The sequence below is a fragment of the Pituophis catenifer genome, unplaced genomic scaffold (assembly GCF_029215685.1).
Source record: "Pituophis catenifer annectens isolate HBS135680 unplaced genomic scaffold, rPitCat1.0.hap2 SCAF_1, whole genome shotgun sequence".
NCBI classification, from domain to species: domain Eukaryota; kingdom Metazoa; phylum Chordata; class Lepidosauria; order Squamata; family Colubridae; genus Pituophis; species Pituophis catenifer.
Window position 1 is genome coordinate 244,072,434 of NW_027256881.1, and position 21,395 is coordinate 244,093,828.

At 40.4% G+C, this 21,395-nt stretch overlaps 1 protein-coding gene across 1 annotated transcript in view; it reads left to right on the forward strand.

The window, feature by feature from the left end:
* The window catches only part of PNPLA2 (patatin like phospholipase domain containing 2), a 54,664-nt gene that overhangs the window by 22,482 nt on the left and 10,787 nt on the right, over window positions 1-21,395 (forward strand). Inside the window, exons 2-6 of the mRNA XM_070932766.1 lie at window positions 7,877-8,109; window positions 8,324-8,389; window positions 15,855-16,064; window positions 17,472-17,532; window positions 19,268-19,432. Of these exons, the coding sequence (XP_070788867.1) occupies window positions 7,877-8,109; window positions 8,324-8,389; window positions 15,855-16,064; window positions 17,472-17,532; window positions 19,268-19,432 (735 nt within the window). The remainder of the gene's footprint in view (window positions 1-7,876; window positions 8,110-8,323; window positions 8,390-15,854; window positions 16,065-17,471; window positions 17,533-19,267; window positions 19,433-21,395) is intronic.

Here is a 21,395-nt window from a genome sequence, read left to right on the forward strand (position 1 = left end):
CCAACTATTAAAAGTGTAACTTGGCTACCATATATAGGTTGGACTGTTTAACTACCATGTTTCCCCAAAAATAAGACATGTCCGGATAATAAGCCCAATCAGGCTTTTCAGTGTATGCGATAATATAAGCCCCCCCCCAAAATAAGCCCCCCCACCTACTTACACATATTCGCAGCCGGTCCCGCCATTTCCTCTGGTTGCTTGCCGCCAGGGGTGAAATCTAAAATTTCTTACTACTGGTTCTGTGAGCGTGGCTTGGTGGTGGTGGGTAATGTGACTGGGTGGGTGTGGCCAATTTTTTTTCTTTACTTTTAAAACCATTTTTTCTACAACCTCTTCTGCAAAGAGGTTGTAAAAAAATGTTTTCAAAAGGCTCTGAGGCTTAAAGCCTCTGCCGATCAGGGAACTCAGCTGGGATCGTCAGAGCATTTAAAAGGAAAAAAGGGTTTTTTTCTTTTAAATGCCTTTGACAAGCCACGTGATCATCAGAGGCTTTTTTTACTTTTAAAAGCATTTTTTCGGCCGTAGTTGTAGAAAAACTGCTTTTAAAAGTAAAAAAAAAAGCCTCTGATGATTGTGCGGCTCAGCTGGGCATTGGGGGGGGGGGTGTGGCGGGGATTTTTGCTACTGGTTCTCCAAACCACCCGCCTCCATCGCTACTGGATCAGGCGATCCGGTCCGAACCGGGAGCATTTCATCCCTGCTTGCCGCGCAACCAAAATGAGTTGAGGAGGTGAGGCCAGGGGAGGGAAGGGGGGACATGCCCTCCCCTCCCTGCTCTTCATGCTGGCAGAGCGGCCCAACACATCCCACCCCACCCCAATGGCAACAGCAGCCTCGCTGCTTCCCTTCCCCGCCGTCTCTTTATTGAGAGGAGTAGCAGGAGGGGTGGGGGAGAAGCAAGATGCGTGGAGCGAGACATGGTTTCCCTTGCCATCTCTTCTCCCTCCCTCCCTCCCTTTTCCGGGCATGGCAGGGCTCCTGCCCCTTGCTTAGCCACCCCCCACCTTTAGGGATGCAATTTGGGCATGGCAGGTGGGGCAGGCGAGAAGCGGGATGCAGGTCTTACCTTTCAAGCTCCATCACTTTCCTTGCCATTGTGTCCAGGGAAACACACTGTAAAAGAAAGCCTTCTCGCGAGTTTGAGAAATTTGATTGAACTTGTGAGAAGGTTTTCTTTTACAGCTTGTTTCCCTGGACACAACGGTGAGGAAATCAACAGAGCTTGAAAGATAAGACCTGCGTCCCGCTTCTCGCCTGCCCCACCTGCCATGCCCAAATTGCATCACTAAAGGTGGGGGGTGGCTAAGCAAGGGGCAAGAGCCATGCCATGCCCGTGAAGGGTAGAGAAGAGACGGCAAGGGGAGCCACGTCTCGCTCCACGCGTTTTGCTTCTCCCCCGCCCCACCTGCCACTCCTCTCAATAAAGAGATGGCGGGGAAGAGAAGCAGCTGTTGCCATTGGGGTGGGATAGGTGGGGTCAAAAGAAAATAAGAACCTGTCTTATTTTCAGGGAAACACGGTATGACTCATGTCGTTCAGGTGCATTCAGATGTTGCATATAGCTTTACCCAAATAATCCAATATTTATTTAGTTATCTTCATATATATTCACCCAGATCTAAGTAAATACCTTTATATATGCATCATAATCAATAGGATTTGGTAGACTGAAAATGAAGAAGTCAGTTGACCATTGGTATCCTGGACACACAATGGTGCTTAAAAATGTGTGAACCATTTTGAATCTTCTAAATCTCTGCATAAACATGGCCTAAAAATGTGATGTGTTCTCCACATGTGTTAAATCTAGATAAAGAGAACTCAATTAAACATATGGGTCAAAAATATTATACCTGTTCATTTATTGAGGAAAATTATCCAAAATTACCTATTAATGTAGGGCAAAATGTCAGTGTTCATAGGATTACCATCAGGAAAACACTGAACAACAATGGTGTGCATGACAGGACGGCAAAGAAAAAGTCACTGGTCCCATAAAGAACACCTACAGTTTGTGAAAAACCACATGGAAGACCCAGAAGACTGTTAGAAGAAAGTTCTGTGGACACACACATCAGCAAGATATTTAGCTAAGTACCCCAGAGGAAATAAGAAAATGGGTGTCTCCTTGTTTTTCTACCACCAGGCCTCTGACCCACTCCAGTTTAAAGGGGAGGCCAAGAATGAAGCAATTGCTCTCTGATTTCTATAAATGTACTTCTAGAGCCCTTGATAATAAAAAGCTGTACCATTAAGTTTTGTTCAACAACCATCCCAACATTATTCTCTTTTAATTTAATTTTAATCTCCTTTGCAGAGATTCATGAAAAAAATTGCTGCTAGTTTCCATTTCAGAAAACAAAGAAACAGGTTTTGTGGTTGAAAAAGGATGCTGCAATTTCATTATTGTGTTGGGGTTAAATGGTCGGTCATTTTTGAGTACACATGGAAACTTTCCTTCTCCTAATATCAAGCTGATTTGAAATTTGCTGGAACCAATGAGAAACAGAGTGAAACAAGCAATAGAATTGATGGCCCGTTTTTAGAATTGGAAATTTAGAATTTATATAGCTAAACTAGAACCTGAAGTTTAAAAGGCAAGATTTGTGTGTTCTGAGAAGTACTTTGGTTCTTCCTGGGATGAACTGAAGTGTAGTTCTTACCATGAAAACCATAAGGTGACCCCTACCCCTTCAAAGCATACTGGCAGTGCTTGATTCAGCATATGACAGTCACATCATTCAATGAGAAGGTCTGTACCCAGGAAATCTTCACATATATATAGCTATACATGTGCAGCTTTTCTTCCTTTGGAAAGATAACACTTGTTGAATGCCCTTGATGATTACACATCACCAGTGTGACTTAAGAGAGGGACATGGTTCCTATTATATAGCTTGTGGGTGAACAGGGTTTTGCTCACTCAATCTTCCAGGCCCATTGACTGAAACAGCTGACTTTAATTTCCCCTTCAAATAAAATGATAATCCTAGAGATTTATGTACTTTTGACATACACAAATATATAACTTTGGACCATTTTCTTGACTTAATTTGTTTAATTGGGTTAACTCTTTATCTAGTTTTAGGACTTGGGTGGAGAACAAACCACATTTTAGGTCATATGTGTGCAGAAATATTGAAAATTCAAAACTTCACTGTACGTGGACTTGCCCAGATGGTTGTCAGGAGTCAAATCTAAGTTGAAAGCACAAAACCCCAAATAAAGCTGTATAAAGTGACTGTTACTGACTATTAGGGATGGTATTTTTTTTTTTTTAATTTGATTTATATGCTGCCCTTCTCCGGAGACTCAGGCCGGTTTACAATGCGCTAAGCAATAGCCTTCATCCTTTTATATATTTATACAAAGTCAGCTTATTGCCCCCACAACTGGGTCCTCAATTTACCTACCTTAGAAAGGATGGAAGGCTGAGTCAACCTTGAGCCTGGCGAGATTCGAACCTGCAGTAATTGCAGGCAGCTGGTCTTAATAACAGGGTGCTTTAGACTACTGTACTACCAAGGCTATTTGATTGAAAGGCATGTGTCTTTTAATCAAGTGACTGTTTCTGACTATTAGGGATGGTATTTGATTGAAAGGCATGTGTCTTGGGAAAGTTGGCTACCAATAAAGAAAAAAATAGCATAACTCATTATAACACAGTCAGTTGAGCTCTGTTTAACCTTGAGTATATTTTTTATGATGAGCAGGAAACACAGTGTAAGGTAAACAACTTTGGTCTTAGGGGAAAAGGTCAACTAGCAATGAGATAATTTTCCCAGCTCAGAGATGGCTGATAAAGAGAACTTTGGGCAGCACAACAACGTTGTCCTGAAAACAGTGCTCTGTTTAATAGTTAACACATTGTCAGTGGGTTAGAAGATTTGTTCAGTGGTATCAAATCTGTGATGTAGTCCTGAGCTCAAGATGGAAAACCTGACAAGTGATGTATGCTTTTAGGGAAATCATATTTCTTGCTGTTTCCCCCAAAGCAGTTTATTTAGCTGTTTAATTTATATCATGTCCAATTAACATGTGCTAGGTACTTTTTCTTGAGCATAATGTAGAACTATAAACAAAACTCTTTATATTCTTGGTGCCAAAAACTATGAGCAGAATGGAACCTACCCTGAATTAGGATAGTTATCTATTTTGGATAAAAGAGAATTATATTGTAATCTGCTTCCTCTTAAGTATTTAATGGATTAAATAAACAATCCTTGGAAAGTTATGAATGCTATATTTATCGTTTTAATATTCTAACAATATTCGGGCCACATTTTATGGTGAGGGATCCTTAGGGCATAACTTTAGCTTTAGAAAGAATTCTATCAGTGGTGGGTTTCAAAATTTTTTACTATCGGTTCTGTGGGTGTGGCTTGGTGGGCGTGGCATGGCTTGGTGGGCGTGGCTTAGTGGGCATGGCGGGAAGGATACTGTAAAATTTCATTCCCTCCCCACTCCAGGGGAAGGATACTGCAAAATCCCCATTTCCTCCCGATTAGCTGGGACGTGGGAGACAGAGAATAGATGGGGGCAGGGCTAGTCAGAATTTTTACTACCAGTTCTCTGAACTACTCAAAATTTCCGGTTCTCCAGAATAGGTCAAAACCTGCTGAAACTCACCTCTGGATTCTATCAATATAAAGAATGCTTTTGAAAACTTCAAAGGTATGCCTTTGAAAGTTTCAGCATTACTTAGTTTGATTTTTTTAAAAAAAATTTAGTAAGGGCTATAAATGTCCACCTAGATTAAGGCATCTAATTTTTAAATTGAGATTAAAATATGAAAAACATATGTAGTCTGGATGTATGTGTGTTATATTAAATATATAACTTTTAGGATGTTGATCAGCGCTGCCTAGTTACCTCTTTAAATGTTTATGATGTACAATTTTTCAGGAACCAGGAACTCTTCAATTGCAATACAATAAATTTACCAAATGGTGATTTTGACAATGGATGGTTACAATCCATGGCCTGCTTCACACAACATACTAAGCTATAACTGATTTTGGTTCTTTGTGACAGTGGTGGGTTCCTCCCGGTTTGCACCGGTTCGCAAGAACCGGTAGTAACAAATTTTAGTAGTTCGGAGAACCTGTAATAACATTGGCTGGCCACACCCCCGAACCGTTCCCGGCCCGGTCGCCCCTTGCTTATCCTGCCCACCATCATTGCCCGCATGCAGCCCTGGGACTCCGCCCTTTACCAGCCAGGAGCGCTGCCGCCATTTGCTCCTGTGCACCTGGCTGCCTGCCTGCCTCGTCACCGCCACCATGAGGAAAGGCCCCGAAGTTGCGCTGCCTGGGATCCCTGTGGGCTGCCGCAGGGAGAAGCCAGGTATGGCTAGCTGGACGCTGCCCGTAACTGAGCTCAAGGCTGGCAGGAGGAGGAACGTTGCCTCTTAGCTGGCTCGAACTGTCTGCTGCCGCAGCCTGCTGCCATCCCCTCTCCGCTGCCAGCTGCTTCTGCCACTGCCAGGGAAGCGTCTGTGTGAGAACTGCTGCCACCAAGGGCAAGGGGGCGGTGGTGGCAAGGATGGCCGGTCCGGGGCTTCCTTGTCTCCTCGCCCGAGCAGACTTCTGGCATAGCCCCAGGCCTCCGGAGGGAGGGAGGGAGGGAGGGAAGCCCTGGCCTGCTGCTCCTGTCGCCACACCCTGTTGCCCCCAGCAAGAGTGGTTCTCATGCTGCTGCTTCTCCAGCAGCACCAGGAGTATTTGCCGGGGCAGAGAGGGCGGGGCAGTCTGTGGTGGCAGGCCGTTCTTGCCGGGTAACAGACAGGCTGCTCCTGGAGCAGGCAGGAAAAGGAGAAGCCACCAGCAGGGAGGCGAGCTGCCCCAGGAGGACTGAAGGAGAGCGCAGCTCCTCACTCATGGAGATCCACCAGCAGGGAAGTGGTCACGGAAAGCGGTAAGAAATGCGCAAGCCAGGAAGCGGTCATGCTCCCTGGCAGGAGAGGGTTGCACGTTCACTCTAGCAAAGGTTTGTGCAACCCTCTCCGGCCAGGGAGCTTCCTGGCCAGCACACCTCTTATCGCACCCACTTCCCCACCGGTAGATCTCCATGAGTGAGAAGCTGCGCTCTCCTCTGGTCCTCCTGGGGCGGCTCGCCTCCCCGCTGGCAGCTTCTCCTTCTGCCTGCCTGCTCCAGGAGCAGCCTGAGACTCTGATTTTATTGGCAAAGCACTTCATTATTGCAGGGCAGGGGATACGGGTGGCACCGGGGGATCTGTGCAGCTACTATCCCACCCCTCCTCAGCCTCGGCCAGGCCATGAGGCTCCAACTCGAGGAGGAGAAGACAGAGAAAGAGGTGGGGGGGAGTCTGGCCATTCTCGCCAGCTAAGAGACAGGCTGCTCCCACAGCCTGCCCCCGCCCTCTCTCTCCAAAGTTCCTCACGGCAGAGGCAGCGGTGCTTATCTGCTGAAAGCGCAGCCCTGGCTGCTGTTTCTGTCTCTTCTCCAACCACTCAGAGCCCTGCATAATAGGGCTGCGGCTTGCTCGAGGTAGCTGCCATTTAGACTTTCTTCGCCCTCCTCTTCCTCCGTCTTCTTCTCCTCCTTGAGTTGGAGCCTCGCGGTGTGACTGAGGCTGAGGAGGGGTGGGATAGTAGCTGCACGGATCCCCTGGTGCTGCCCGTGTCCCCTGTCCTGCAATAATGAAGCACTTTGCCAAGGAAAGCAGAGTCTCTCTGGCGGGCGGGAGGCGAGATCTGGCATCGCAGTCATGGGAGACTGTGACAGCCAGGCAAGCCCATTCTCTCTTGGCTGCTTGGAGAAAACAGCAAAAAAGCCGAGGATGAGGAAGTTGGGAAGCCATGAAATGGGATTGAGGGAAGGGAGGGAATGGATAATTCAAGCAATATATTGGTCTTTCCGTACAACGGAAGGAGCAACGGACTGGGGCTTCAATCCCTTCCCCCGGAGGTCTGGGCCATGCCAAAAGCCCGCTCGGGCAGGGAGACAGGGAAGCCCTGGACTGCCTATCCTTGCTGCCACCCCCCCTTTGCCCCCAGAAACAACAGTTCTCGTGCTGCCACTTCTCCGGCAGAACCCCCACACCAGCTGGCGGGCCAGAGAGGGCGGGGGCAGGCTGTGGCCGTTCTTGCCAGCTAAGAGACAGGCTGCTCCACAAGTAAAAAAAAAAAAAGTAAAAAAAAAAAGTTGGCCACGCCCACCCAGTCACATTACCCCCCATAAACCATGCCCGCAAAATAAGCCATGCCACGCCCACAGAATAAGCCACGCCCACAGAACCGGTAGTAAAAAAATTTAGAACCCACCCCTGCTTTGTGATGTGTACATGTCAGTTTGTACATTAAGCCCATGGGTCAGTGGATTTAGAACCAGTGCCATAGAATAGAATAGAATAGAATAGAATAGAATAGAATAGAATAGAATAGAATAGAATAGAATAGAATAGAATTTGTTATTGGCCAAGTGTGATTGGACACACAAGGAATTTGTCTTGGTGCATATGCTCTCAATGTACATAAAAGAAAAGATACATTCATCAAGAATCATAAGGTACAACACTTAATAATAGTCATAGGGTTCAAATAAGCAGTTTAATACTTAAGGAGTTGGGTTAGGATTGGGGAGTTTCACATCAAATTCACTCTCAAGCCTGGAAACTCACTGTGAGACTTTGGTGGTCCACCATCTTCTTAGTCCAATCTTTGCTGCGGAGTCATTGTTAAAATGAAGAAAATCTCCCCATGTAAGTTACGTTCAAATGGTAGAAAAAAGCAGGCTATTAATCCAACAATTTAAGGATAAAAATGAGAATAAGCTAATTTTGAATCAAAACTTTATCTATTGTACTCTTATCCCTAATCATTTAAAATCTATATTGTTTTCTTCATACTAGGTGACGCTGGAGCAAATATCATCCATGTCTCCAAAGAGGCCCGGAAGAGGTTTCTTGGCCCTTTACACCCATCCTTCAACCTGGTGAAAATCATCCGTGCCTGCTTATATAAAACCTTACCAGGCAAAGCACATGAGTTGGCCACCGGACGTTTGGGCATTTCATTAACCCGGGTTTCGGATGGAGAAAATGTCATATTATCCGAGTTCAACTCCAAAGAAGAGCTTGTCCAGGCAAGTTGTAACTGTGGGGCTTTCTAGCAGCTTTCAACATGAAGCCATAAATGCCTTATCTCCCAGGAACCAGTAGAGCTGATATGACCTATTCTTGTCATGGAAGTTCTCCTTTCTTTCTTCATCCTCCGCCTGGATTTATCTTCTGCAAATACTGCAGGCTTCTCTAGTCAGTTCATTTATTTTACATGGTGTTTTCCCATCTCTCCTCCAGGCATGTGTCTGCAGCACTTTCATCCCAGTATACTGTGGCCTGATCCCTCCAACTCTTCAAGGAGTGGTAAGTAAGCACCAGAGTGTTTTAACTTTCAGCTGTTTGGTATTGTATGACAAGAGCCTGTTTCTGATTTTCATGCTTCAACAAGAGGGAAAGGGAAAACCTGGAGACTAGGGAAGATGACATGATATGCTCCATAATTCTGGCAAAATAATAAGAACAATGTACAGTTGTAATCAAACTATTCTCAAAAGACTGTTTTTTTTTTCTTGATTGCTGAGATCAAGCACTATAGATCTGATGTTTGGAAGGGAAAAAACAAAAAAGGGAGAAAACAGGACTTTTTTCCAAAAAAAGGGAAAAAAAGAAAAGAAATAGTATTGCAATAGTGGTGAATACCTTTAACTCGGGTGTAGGATGTGGGTGAAGGTTAGGTCTCCGACTTGTGGGTTGGTTTCCGAATGTTTCATTAACCAGGCTAGGTAATATTTTCAGCGGAGTTTAAGGGAATAGTTTTATTTGTAGTATCACATTTACGTTTCTGGACTATAATGTTTATAGACATAATGTATATTTAGCAAAAGGTTTAGTAGGTTTAGTAGAATTAAGTCAAAATGTGTTGTTCTTAGTGTTTGCTTTTCTTTGTTGAGTAAGTATTGATCAACAGTTTTGGAGGAAACACCTGTTGCCACAAAGGAAATGTCACAACACTTTATTGAAGTTGAAGCACTGCATGGACTAGGATGTCAATGACCAAACCTGGAACTTTGATGTCACAAAGGGAGTCGTCACAGTGCATATAATGGTCTTCAGCATTGCCATGAGTTTGTTTTAAAATTTAGTAAAAACATTTTTGGGGTGTGCCAAAGCAGAAAATAAAATATATTCTGTTAGGACTTGGAGAGAAACTTGGGCTATTTTTGAGGGTTGGGGTTGGGGTTGAAACTTTTAATTAGTTTATCAGAATATAAAATACAAAGGAAAATAAAAATAATGGGAACTAGGGGACAGGAAAAGGAAAAAAGAGAGAGTGGGGTAAAAAAGGGAAAAAGAAAAAAAGTGTTGATTTTCAACTTTCTTTAGCACAGTATGAAATAATAACATTACAACCTCAAATTTTTACTTTTATACAATAATATATACTAGCCATTTCTATAACAACAAACCTATCTAATCAGCAAACCCAAAATTTCATTTTTCCATCATAAGTACAAAATCTAGAAGCAATTTCCAATTAAAAACAAAATTAGATATATTATTTTCTTTGAATAAAGGAATCAATTTAATCATCTCTTACTTTTTTTCTTTGCTGTGGAAAGTAATATATATTTCTATCTGCTCTTATTAATCTTTATAGATTATCATCATTTATATTAGCAAAACTCACTGTATTCTTTAAATTTAAAGGAAAAAAACCTTTTTTTACATCCATTTTAAAACTTTAACTTTTTCTTTAAAAATATTCAAATTCTAATACATCTTTTTTAACTTCCTCTTAACAAAAATACTTTCAAATACTCTTTCAATATTTTACAAGCTTTGGGAATTACTTAAGCATTATAATAAAGGGAAAAAAACACATTGTCAAACCCACTTTACGTTAAAACTTTCTTTCAATTACATATATCAGACTGGTAAAAATCCATCCTTACTCTAACTCATTAAATTTGAGTCACTCCTTCCAATTTATCTTCATAAAATAAAATATTTTTCTTCTTTGTAATATCTATCAAGTAATTATAGACTTCTCTTTTTCTCAAAGAATTCTCAACCTTGTTAGTATCCATGAAGAAAAAGTTTCAAACTTGTCCTCTTGAAAGTTGCAGATTTTCTTGGAACACTTCTTTCAATTATGCTGGGAGGTTTATCATCATAATAAAGATTGGTGTCAGATTTATATTCCAAAGTTGCAATTTAGTCCTTTGCATTGTCAGCTACTTCTGAAATTGCCTCAGTAATTTCAGTGGTTTGATCATTTTTTTCACATAATTACACTCTGAAGTAGTTTGAGTATTTTTATACTATCCTTAGAAATAATTGATCTAATAATTGATCTATAGAGTTTTATTTAATAATTTTTCAGACACATCACATTTGCTCAAATCCATGCTCCATCTTGTTAATTCCTTATTATGGTCAAAGAGTAAATTTTTTGTGAGACCCTTGTAAGAATTTCTGGCAATCAGAGTTTATAAAAATCTGAAAGTTTTAACCACCCACAGAAAAACAAACCAAGCTACAAATTACTTAAAAATAGTAAAACAACAACTTTCTACCCTTATGTTTCTCTTTCAAAGTTAAAAGGTACTCCAAGCTTTCCTTATTTTAGCTTGTCTTTAGCAATCCCCTTTTTGTTGTAGTTTAACAATAAAGAAGTCCCCAAAATGGCACAGATCTTCAAAACGGAGTAACAGACTGTGGCTCAAGCCTCTTTTAAGTGAATAAATAATTCTAAAAAGTGATTAAGAAATGAAAGGAAAAACTTATTGTCCATTTGAAAAATAAATTCCAAAGTGACTATTTTTTTAATAATAAAGTTATTGCAGCCCCCCCCCTAGCTCAATCACTCATCAGATACTCCAAAGCCCAGCTCCTGAAGCTTCTTGCAGACTGATGCAGTATGGAGGATCTTATGGGGTGATTCTACGACTCTCCCTAATTCATGAGTGTCATATAAACTAAAGGAATGCCAGTTGAAAAAGCAACAGTTCAGAGAAAACCCCTTCAGAGATCCTTCCCTGGGCTTATTGTTATTTGGCCATCTTTCATCAGAAGTCAGAAACCTGAGCTGTTTCTTTGACGGCAATGAGCCATTTCCATTTCCGGTCCTTCTGCTTCAGAAGATTGTCATGCTTTTTCACTGTTAGTTGCATAACCAGTGCTCTAGCATCAACACTGTCTGTAAAGCATAGATACTAAGCAAGCCATGACCATTCCAAGGATGAACAGCTTTATTATTCCCACATTAAAAATGGACAGCTGAAGGTTGAAAACATCTGACTGCTTAAGCCTACATATCTACATTAAGAACTTCATGGGAGAAAAGCTGGCTAGTTAAGGCAGAAGTGAAATAGTTCCAGCTCTTAGTTACTCTGTTCTAATTCATGCAAACAGACATACAAACAAAGAAATCTTACATTTTATTTGGCTAACTTACTATCCTGCCTTTCTTCCAGGAGCTCATGAAAATTTTAGTAGCAATGTTTTATTTCCTCTCAATAAAAGCCCGATGAAATAGGTTAGAGATCATGACTATTCTGAAATCTCCAAGTTAGCTTCTATGGCAGTAAGAAAGGATGAATAGTGCAGGAAATCTTGGGTTAATGCAGGAAGGAAGAGATGAAGGTAGACAGCATATTTTTGCATTGGAATCCTAGGACAGCTACAATTTTATAGATGTTTTAATTGCTTTGAAGCTGCAACTCATTGGGTCTTGACTAGTCAATGGTATAATCAAGTGGTGGGTTTCAAATTTTTTTACCACCGGTTCTGTGGGCGTGGCTTGGTGGGCGTAGCATGGCTTGGTGGGCATGGCTTGGTGGGCATGGTAGGGGAAGGATACTGTAAAATCTCCATTCCCTCCCCACTCCAGGGGAAGGATACTGTAAAATCTCCATTTCCTCCCAATCAGCTGGGACTCGGGAGGCAGAGAATAGATGGGGGCCAGGCCAGTCAGAATTTTTACTACCAGTTCTCCGAACTACTCAAAATTTCCGCTACTGGTTCTCCAGAACTGGTCAGAACCTGCTGAAATCCACCTCTGGTATAGTCTAAGTGGGAACCAAAGACAGATTCATACAGGAAGTCCTTGCTTCATGACTGATTGCTTAATAATAGTTTGACATTCGATGACTTGGAAAGGGCTCCGCTGCTTCCCCTCATGATCATGCAATAGTGATCTGGATGCTTAGCAATCTATTTGTACTTACGATTGCTTGCCAAGTGCCCTGTGATCATGTGATCATGATTTGGAGTCCTCTCTGCTGGGTTCCAAAGAAATTTAATGGGTAAGACAACAGGGAAGATTACAAGATCTGCTGCTGCCTGCCAACAGATTTCTCCTCTGTGTATGGAGGGGGGCGAGAGTAAGGAATCTTTTACCAGGCTGCAGAAACAAAGCTTCTGAAGATCCAAGCTTTGCTTCTCCAGCCCAGTGCAGGAGTTCCCTTCCATGAATGGAGAGCAGCTGCCTATTCTCCTGAGATAAGATGCTGTTTTGCTCTGTCTGTTTAACAACTGCACCTGGGAGAGCTGGGATTGTGATCATTGAGTGAAGTAGTTGCATGGGGCATCTTGCTAAATGACTGCTTCGCTTAACAACCAAGATTCTGGGCCCAGTTGTGGTTGTATGTCATAAAGGCTATCTATAAGATGCTCCAGCAATCTAAAAAGGCAGCTCCGAATAACTGACATGATACCAGTATGAGCGGGGCTTGGGAAGTTGGCCCACCCACCAACATCACCCAACTCTCAGCAGACAATTTCACCATCTAGCCAGATTCTGTTCCTGATGTTGTGTAAAAACATGAAATAAAGGGGGAAAAAAATAATGCAGGATTGCAAACTGGCTGCCTCTTCTATCTATTCAGCTTTTATTCTTTGATTAAAGTATAAATCAGGGGTCTCCAACCTTGGCAATTTTAAGACTTGTGGACTTCAACTCTGGGAGTTGAAGTCCACAAGTCTTAAAATAGTCAAGGTTGGAGACCCCTGGTATAAATGTAGAGGTTTTGAAAGGGACAAAGGAAGAAACTGATCTTACTGTTAGTGGAAAAGTCTTGGTGAAAAAGTTTTGTGTAGTGGATGTTCTATCCTTAATTGTCCAGCTAGTAGCTAACATACAGTAATGTACTGAGTTTCCTGGAACTGACTTTGTGGAACATTATAGGAACATGCTGGTTGCTGGAGAACATGGTATGCTTCTCCTTCCTCTTGCCAGTTGACTTCCACTCCACTTTGAACTTTCTTCTGTTTTTAGTATTTGTATCACTTGATACACTTGAGATTCAGTTTGGCTCTAGACTATTGTGAGTAGGAGTGACGGATAAGTTTTCAAAAACGAACATAGTTTTTTCACTTCTAGGAGGATTCAAGGTTAGGGAGATACAATTTTGTCCTTAGTTGGGATCAGAGTTGTATTTATAGGCTGTTCTAGATTTGATGCAGGCAAACCTTTTCCCCTTTGGTCTCAGTAGCATTAGCCCGCTTAGCTAGCAACATAGTAAGCTGCTAACTCTTAAACTGCCTAACAGTGGAATGATGAAAAACCTCATTCATCTATCCACCCTTTACAATTCTTGCCAGTAAAAAAAATAACAATAATAAGGAAAAGCACAGGAGGCAGATTCTAAATAAAAATGCTGCTTAGTCATACCTTTTTGTGGTTCATTAAAAAAAATTAATTCAACTTGAATTACTACAGAATGAAGGGCAGGAGGAGAAGCATAAAAAGAAGTCTCGAGATATGACAACAAAACATTATTTCCAAAACACATCCCTTTTTTGCTGCACCACTATGATTGGCAAATGATCTTCCCCAAAGCTGGTGATGTATTGAAGAGGATGGCCAGTGAAATTGGAGGACTCAACCAGTTGCTTTGCCTATCACACCCAGTACATTCGAAATCTGAACAGAACCATTTATTTAGCAGTGAGTCAGAACAGGGGCAGTAGAGGAAGGATACAGATTGGTCTGTATAAGCTGCTACTAACTCGAGAATGGATGGATAATATTTTAACTCAACAGCAGGGAAAAGTTCTTAATGAGTATCTTCTGGACATGTTCTTTTCCTTCTAGAGCCCCTTAAGTACATTATATTTTGGCCCTCTGGAGAAACATTCTCTTGATCTCTGCCTGGCAAACATCTCGATGTCATTGGTTAATACAGTACAGTGGTCATTGTAGATATTTGAAATTAAAGGGATCACAACCATTTTGGCAGCTTTAGATCATTGGTGGCTCTTTACATTTAAGCTATAGTGTTAATTCTGACGTTTTAGAATTCCAAATGGGATATCTATTATTCAATAAATGTTACCACTTTCTGAGCTGCAGGAAAGTATATAATGGAGAAGCTGACTTGCTTTTGAAGCTATAATATCAGTAAATAATCCCAGCACAGCAACCAGGGTGATTTTTCTTGCATTTGGATATTGGGTTATGATTACAACAGAGCTAGTTTTTCCATGTAAATTATTTCTCTCGAAGATTGGCATTTTGTTTTTCATGTGGTCATATTCTGGGCATCAGTTTTTCTATAAGAGATGAAGTCATCAGTTATCTGTATTGCATGTGACTGTATTCTGTAATGCATTAATGCAACTCCTGATGGCATTAAACTCTTTTGTTTAAGGCCAACGGAATAGGGAACTGCCCACTAACCATCCACCCAAACCAGATAGAACTAAATTTGTGCAAAGCTGAAAGAATTATGCTATGTCAGAGCCCAGTGCGATTCATTCAGATGCAGTGATAACTCAAATGTGGCTCATTATTGAAAAATAAATGGCTTTGAGTCACAGATATGTCTGCTGCTTATCTGTCTGATCATCCATTGTTGAAACAGGAAGAGGAACTTGGAAGGCTATGCTTCTGTTTAAACACATCATAGCTGAGAGAGTAATCTTTGTTTTTATTTACAATTAAGAATAACTACAGTGTGAGGTTTAGACACAACATCAAACCATGGTTGCTTGGATACTTTTTTTCCCCAATTTCAGTCTGAACTGTCCCAATGGAGGAAAAGGCTGGGGCCATTAGAAGGGTACACAGGATTCTGAAGCTGATGCACAGTGTTAAAGTATCCGGTCTCTGTAATTGTGGAAAGGAAAATACAAAGGTGTGCAACATGTGCACAAGATAGAAAAAGCATGTAGATTACTCTTTGTTTAACTTCATTTTTGTAGTCTGGAACATGTAGAAGAGGTCAACATGAACTTTTCATTACTTTCTGGAACATAAGTGAAAGGCCATGGATTAAAAAAAAAGATTTATTTATTTATTGTGCTAGACATGCGGGGACTACTCTTAATTTCAGAAAAATGCTTTCATCGCTTCTTCCTCATCTTATTCATTTGAGAACAGAACTCGGAAGCTACCCAATACTACACCCTATTAGATAAAACAGGATTGGCAAAGATCTCATTCACTAAATTTGCAGAAATATATAGTGATCTATTGGGGAGTAAAAAAACCTTCATTCCTTTGATTTCTCACTTCCATAATTGTACATTCCTTTACCATAATGATCCGAATGTTGAATGATGTATTGTGTCGTGATGATGCAAGATAGGCCTTTTGCGACGTACCTTGCAGTGCAAGAGCAGATGTTCGGGTCATAACATTGCAATTAATGTTTTATCATTTGCTCAACCTTCCCTCCTCCCAGAGTCTGTTTCGCTTGATGCTCTAGTAAGCTGAACTACTATCTATGTGCATGTAGAGATCTGAGAGAGGAAGAACAGACTGGGGACTATGAAAAAGACAGAGAGAAAAAGAAGCTAACGTCATATTTTCTTTTCTCCCCAGAGGTACGTTGATGGAGGGATTTCTGACAACTTGCCTCAATATGAGCTGAAGAACACCATCACTGTATCCCCTTTCTCTGGGGAGAGTGATATTTGTCCACGGGATAGTTCCACAAACATTCATGAACTCAGAATCACCAATACCAGCATTCAGTTTAATCTGCGCAATTTGTACCGCCTTTCAAAAGCCCTGTTTCCTCCAGAGCCCCAGGTGAGCTTTCCCCACCATAATAGACACTTTCATTGTTTTTTATTTAAATAAACTGAGAGCCAGTACGATGTAGCAGTTAAGGTACTGAACTAAGAGTGTGAAATTTAGCTTCTAAGCTTCACTTAGGCATTGAAGCCAACTGGGTGACTTTAGGCCAGTCACTCTCAACCTAGACTAGAAAGTTAAAAAAAAAAAAAACTACTAGTATTTACAAGTAGCAAACTGCACTGGATCAGCAAAGAAAATTATGGTTAATAACCTTCAGTAAAGAGGCCTTCATTCTATAGCAGATTGATTCAGTATTGCTGTTGTTGTTGATTTTCTATTTTTCATAGTTCATAGGAAACTTTAGGAAATTTCTTATTTAGGAAGTAGCTATAATCCACTGCCAATCCCTCTCATGACTTCCCAGCACAATTTGCCTGCATTTTTATAACAGCTTAATCCTCTATTGGAGCTAAATCCCCCTGTCTTTAGTGGAGCAAGGAACACCTGTATTTGGCAATGTACCCACAACCCAAACAGAATTAATATGTTAAGAAAGCAGACGCAACACACGACTTTGATACAAGAAGAAAATATAGATTCTTCCTGTAGTGCTAGCAGAGATATTGAAAAGAATTCCAGAGCTCAGTTTTTCCTTTAGAACAGGGGTGTCAAAATGGCAGCCCGCGGGATGGATGCGTCGTGTGCAAGCCACACCCCCTCCAGCTCCGCAAAGGGGGAAAATGTCGTGATACGATATGTGCCGGTAACATGACCCTGAGTTTGACACCCATGCTTTAGAAGGTGCTAAAGACAATTTGTTCAGACATTGTTAAGCTGGCTCACGCTGAAAACTCATGAGACAATATACGCCTTCAATAGTTTGGAAACACTGCAGCTGGAGGGCAGCTGTTTCATTCCAATGGCAGAAAAATTGAATTTTTTTTTTTTCAGAATTGGCAGAAACTTTTATTGAGTTTCTTTCACAAGGAGTCCCATTTCAGGATCAAACCTGAGGGGTTTACTTGGCTACTCCTGTAATTAATTGTGCCTTTTACTTTATCCCAACTTGTCAGAGAATATGGATTAAGACCACTTTGTAAAATGAAATACTATTTCATTTAATGCTGTTTAATAGCATCTCTTGTCTTTGTATAACTTCCTTAATCAGCAATACAACCGGAGATGTGTTTCTATCTGATCAAACCCAGCCTACAGTGATCGCTGGCCATGTCTGCTTGTCATGCCTGATGCAGAGGTCTCCATTGGAGATCCCTCTTTCTGCCAGGGGCTACATGAGCTGGAAGTACATTTGGAGATATGGGTTCTTCCCTCTGCTGAAGCCTGTGGGCATGCTGGTAGTGCAGCGTTTAGATGTCTTACAACTAATTGTAAGTAACATGCTGCTTTATCACTCTGCAGGTTCTTCAGGAAATGTGCAAGCAGGGCTACAGGGACGCTCTTCACTTTTTGAAGAAGAATGGTAAGTTCTTAATAGTTTTGTATCCTCTAGCAAAAGTGAATCTCGTGTCAGGTGTTCTTTTCTCTATTTCTAATAGAGTATTAAAAAGCAGAGCCTGGTCTTGCATTCCAGTCATGACTGTATATCATCCTGTCTAGTCCCTTTTCGCTGTGTAGAAAATGTGCAACTCTTGCAGTCCCTTTTAGTGAGAGCAACATTATTTGGATACATGCATATGTTAATGCTCAAATTTCAAAAATAAAAACTTCCCCACTAAGCCAAAAGGAAGGAGGTCAGTCAAATTACTACAAAGTGAATTTCCAAAACTGACATTATTGCTTATTGCTTAATCGAACTTTAATTATTTTTCTATTCTGTATTATTTAAAAAAAATGATTTGATGTTTTATATGTTCTTGCACAAATTGAGGTTTATTTTTAAATGAAAACTTTCTTTTTGAATGGCAGGCATCTGCAAATTTTATATTTGTGCATAGAGATACAATAGAAAATATTACTAGTCAGCAAATTGTACACAAATTTCCTTGAAATGAATGGAAGGTGTGGAAAAGTATGGTGATGTATTATGCACCTTTTGTTGTATGGTTTGTTCAAAAATAGTTTAAACCATTCTTAAGGAAATGGGGTGTATGCAAAAAAAAATGACCAAAATTAATTATACTGATAAAAGCAACAATAACTTTATATACAGTTCAAATAATATGCTGGCCAGAGGCCATAATGTAATCCTATGGATTTTGCTGATTTATAAATCTCAGGAACCCTAGCAACATGCCAATACTGAGAGACACTATATTTTCCATATTTTCTTTATGGAGGAAGAATTTCAGACCCAACAAAAAAACATTTTCTCTGTTTAGCTGCCATGTAATGCACACTCCTGGCAGAGGAGCTATCTGCTTCCAGAGGTGCCTACGTGGTATTGAAGGAGCATCTTGTCTAGCTGAAAGTCATGTGATTCCGTAGAACTCTTTTAGGTTGTCTAATTCTGTAACTGCAGTATATTTTCTGTTTCTATAGCATCACCTAGTGGTGCAAATTTCTCATGCAACCATTTTATTCACTGAATAAAATGAATAATTGTTTTTAATCATGGCAGCATGCTACTTATACCCACAAGGAGACTCATGCCATTGATCATTATATGCTGTGATTAAATAACCATAATGATACATTCTCAGCATAATTGCCTGTATTAATTTCAAAGATTTCTTATGATGTCATGTCATGCCATATTATGTTATATATAGATTTCTGTCCTCTTAGAGTAGAGTTATAAAGTCACTAATTGAATGATGCTCAGCTGATTGTCCAGGTCCGATATTTATACAAAGACAAATTATAAGCGATTGAGTTTCATCTATTTTGCTTCCAAACAGGGGTAAAAACAATTGTACATCTGAATATCCTCTCCATCCGTATTTTTTTTCCAGAAGGACCTACACATACTAGCAAATTTGATGCTTATAAAACAACACAGAATATTTATACAGAAATGCCAAGATTCACTTTAAAAGCTACTTTGGTTTGTGGCTGCTCAACCTATTTTTGTGTGGCTGCTCCTTGTCCCCTGCTTATTGCACATAATAGTCAACAAGATGGCTTTCTTGCAAAAGGTTGTTTCTATCTGCTACTGCCACGTTCTCCAAAGTAAAATGGTGAAGAGAAGATAATCTAACAGTCTAATGATGTTTTCTGGTAAATTCACAATTCTGCCGCCTATCCTTTTTCTCTAGCTCTCCTCCAAAGACCTCCCCTTCCTCCGCTAGCCATTAGCAGTGATGCTGAGGAAACGGACTCTGAAAAAGAAAAGGATGAGGACGATCAGCTGGGAGAAAGTGCTGAACTGGCAGAGGCTGAAGAACATATTCTGGAACACTTGCCTCCTAAACTGAACCAAGGTAAGATCTTTTGTTGGAGAGGAAAGTTGCTGTATTGCTTTGTCCCCAATTTAATGGAGCTGTTCAGGTTCTAGGTCAGTTTTTGCTGACTTGGCCCTCCTCCAGAAGTCATTCATTGACTTCAACTCCCAGAATTATCAGCAAGCATGGCTGGCTATTGCTGAGAATCTTGGCAGTTGAAATCTACACACCTGGAATGGCTGTTCGTTGTATGCTTTTTAAAGAAACCAGATAAGCAAATTTTCAAAGAAAATATGTCCACATGTAGACATAGTCATTGCTCTTGGAAGAGGACAAAGGCGTTCATATAATTCCTGAACCAATCTTGGTTCAAGATAATCAAAGGCCAAATTTAAATTCCTGGCTCGGTTGAGGAGACGGACAGCTCATTGATTTTAACTACATCAGTTGGTGATTGGAATACAAGTTTTCAGGATCACCAATTGGTGTTAAAATCAAAGAGCTGTCAGTTTTGTTAACAGAGAACTGTTGAAGCTGTGAAGAAGCTGTGAAGTTGCAAGAAGTTTGTGAACATAAGAGAACTGGTTTGGCATGCTGGGGAAGGTGCTGACCTGGAAACCAAGAGATTCTGAGTTCTAGAACTCCTTTAGCCATGAAAGCCAGCTGGGTAACTTTGGGCCGGTCACTATCTCAGCCCAAATAATTTCACAGGATTATTGTTATGGGGAAAACAGAAAGCAGTATTAAATATATTTTCTACCTTACATTTTAAAAAGGCAAGATAAACATTTGATAATAACAATAATTATCCAGATTCGAATTTCACTGAACAATGATTAGATCAAAGGAGATTGATTCATTACCAGAAATAAAATATTTAGGAATACAGAATGGAAAAAAGTCAGAAAAATTATGAAAATGAAAGATCCAAAACAATTGTAGAAGTAGAAGAAATTCGGATAGCAATTCTAAATATAAAGGAAAGAGCGGGTATGAACTATAGAAATAATAATTTGGTTAGTTGTTATTAACAGAACCAGTACAGGTCAGCACTAAAATAGACAATGAACTGACCTCACTAACAGGAGTGAAAATTATGCAGAATTTTTAGTAGAAAGACAAAGACTGCTAGCATTAAGAGTAGCATTAAGACCTGGCATCTATAATGAAGTATATGAATAAGGCGCTTGCAAGGATTAAAATAACATTTATCAAACATACCAATCAGCTCTCTTACAGTACAGCAGTGGTGGTTACAAAAGAACTATGTATCATAATCAAAAAACCAAAATCAAAATCATATTTAATCCCAAAGAGGAAGATCAGACTGGGGCCCAGAAAAAGAAACTAAGATCAGAAGCAAGTAATTTAAACAAAAAGAGCAAAATTTGGAAAAATGTAAGGATCAAGCGAAGCCTAATAAAAAAAGTATTGGCGTAGCACCAGAAAAATTGAAGAAGCTTTGGAAATCATAAAGCAACAAATAACAGCAATGGCAAGGAAAATTGAACGCCACGGGGCTCAAATAATCTAATTAAAGCAAAATCAGTTATTTCAATCAGACGAGAGACGATTCTGCCAAAGTTAAATGACACTAGAAATTCTGAAAATGGAAAACCAAACAAAAAGGAAATAATCCAGTTTTGGAAAGATTTATGGGAAATTAAAAAAATACTATAATAAAAATGCTGGATGGACAAAAGAATTTCAAGAAGAATTTAGTAAAAATCAAATGGAAGAACTAGTGAAAGCAAAAATGGTTAAAAATTGAATGAAAAGGATTAAAAATTGGACATGACCGGAAAATGATCAGTTGCATGTCTTTTGCCTCAGATATCTGACTACCTTGCATCTAATTAAAGCTAAACAGCTTAATGAAATATTGCATAAAGGAAACATCAGTGACAGCTTAATGATGGTAAAATATATTGGATTCAAAAGGACCCAGCGAAAGGGACAATAACAGGAAACTACACCAATATAAATCAACTCAGTTAAACAA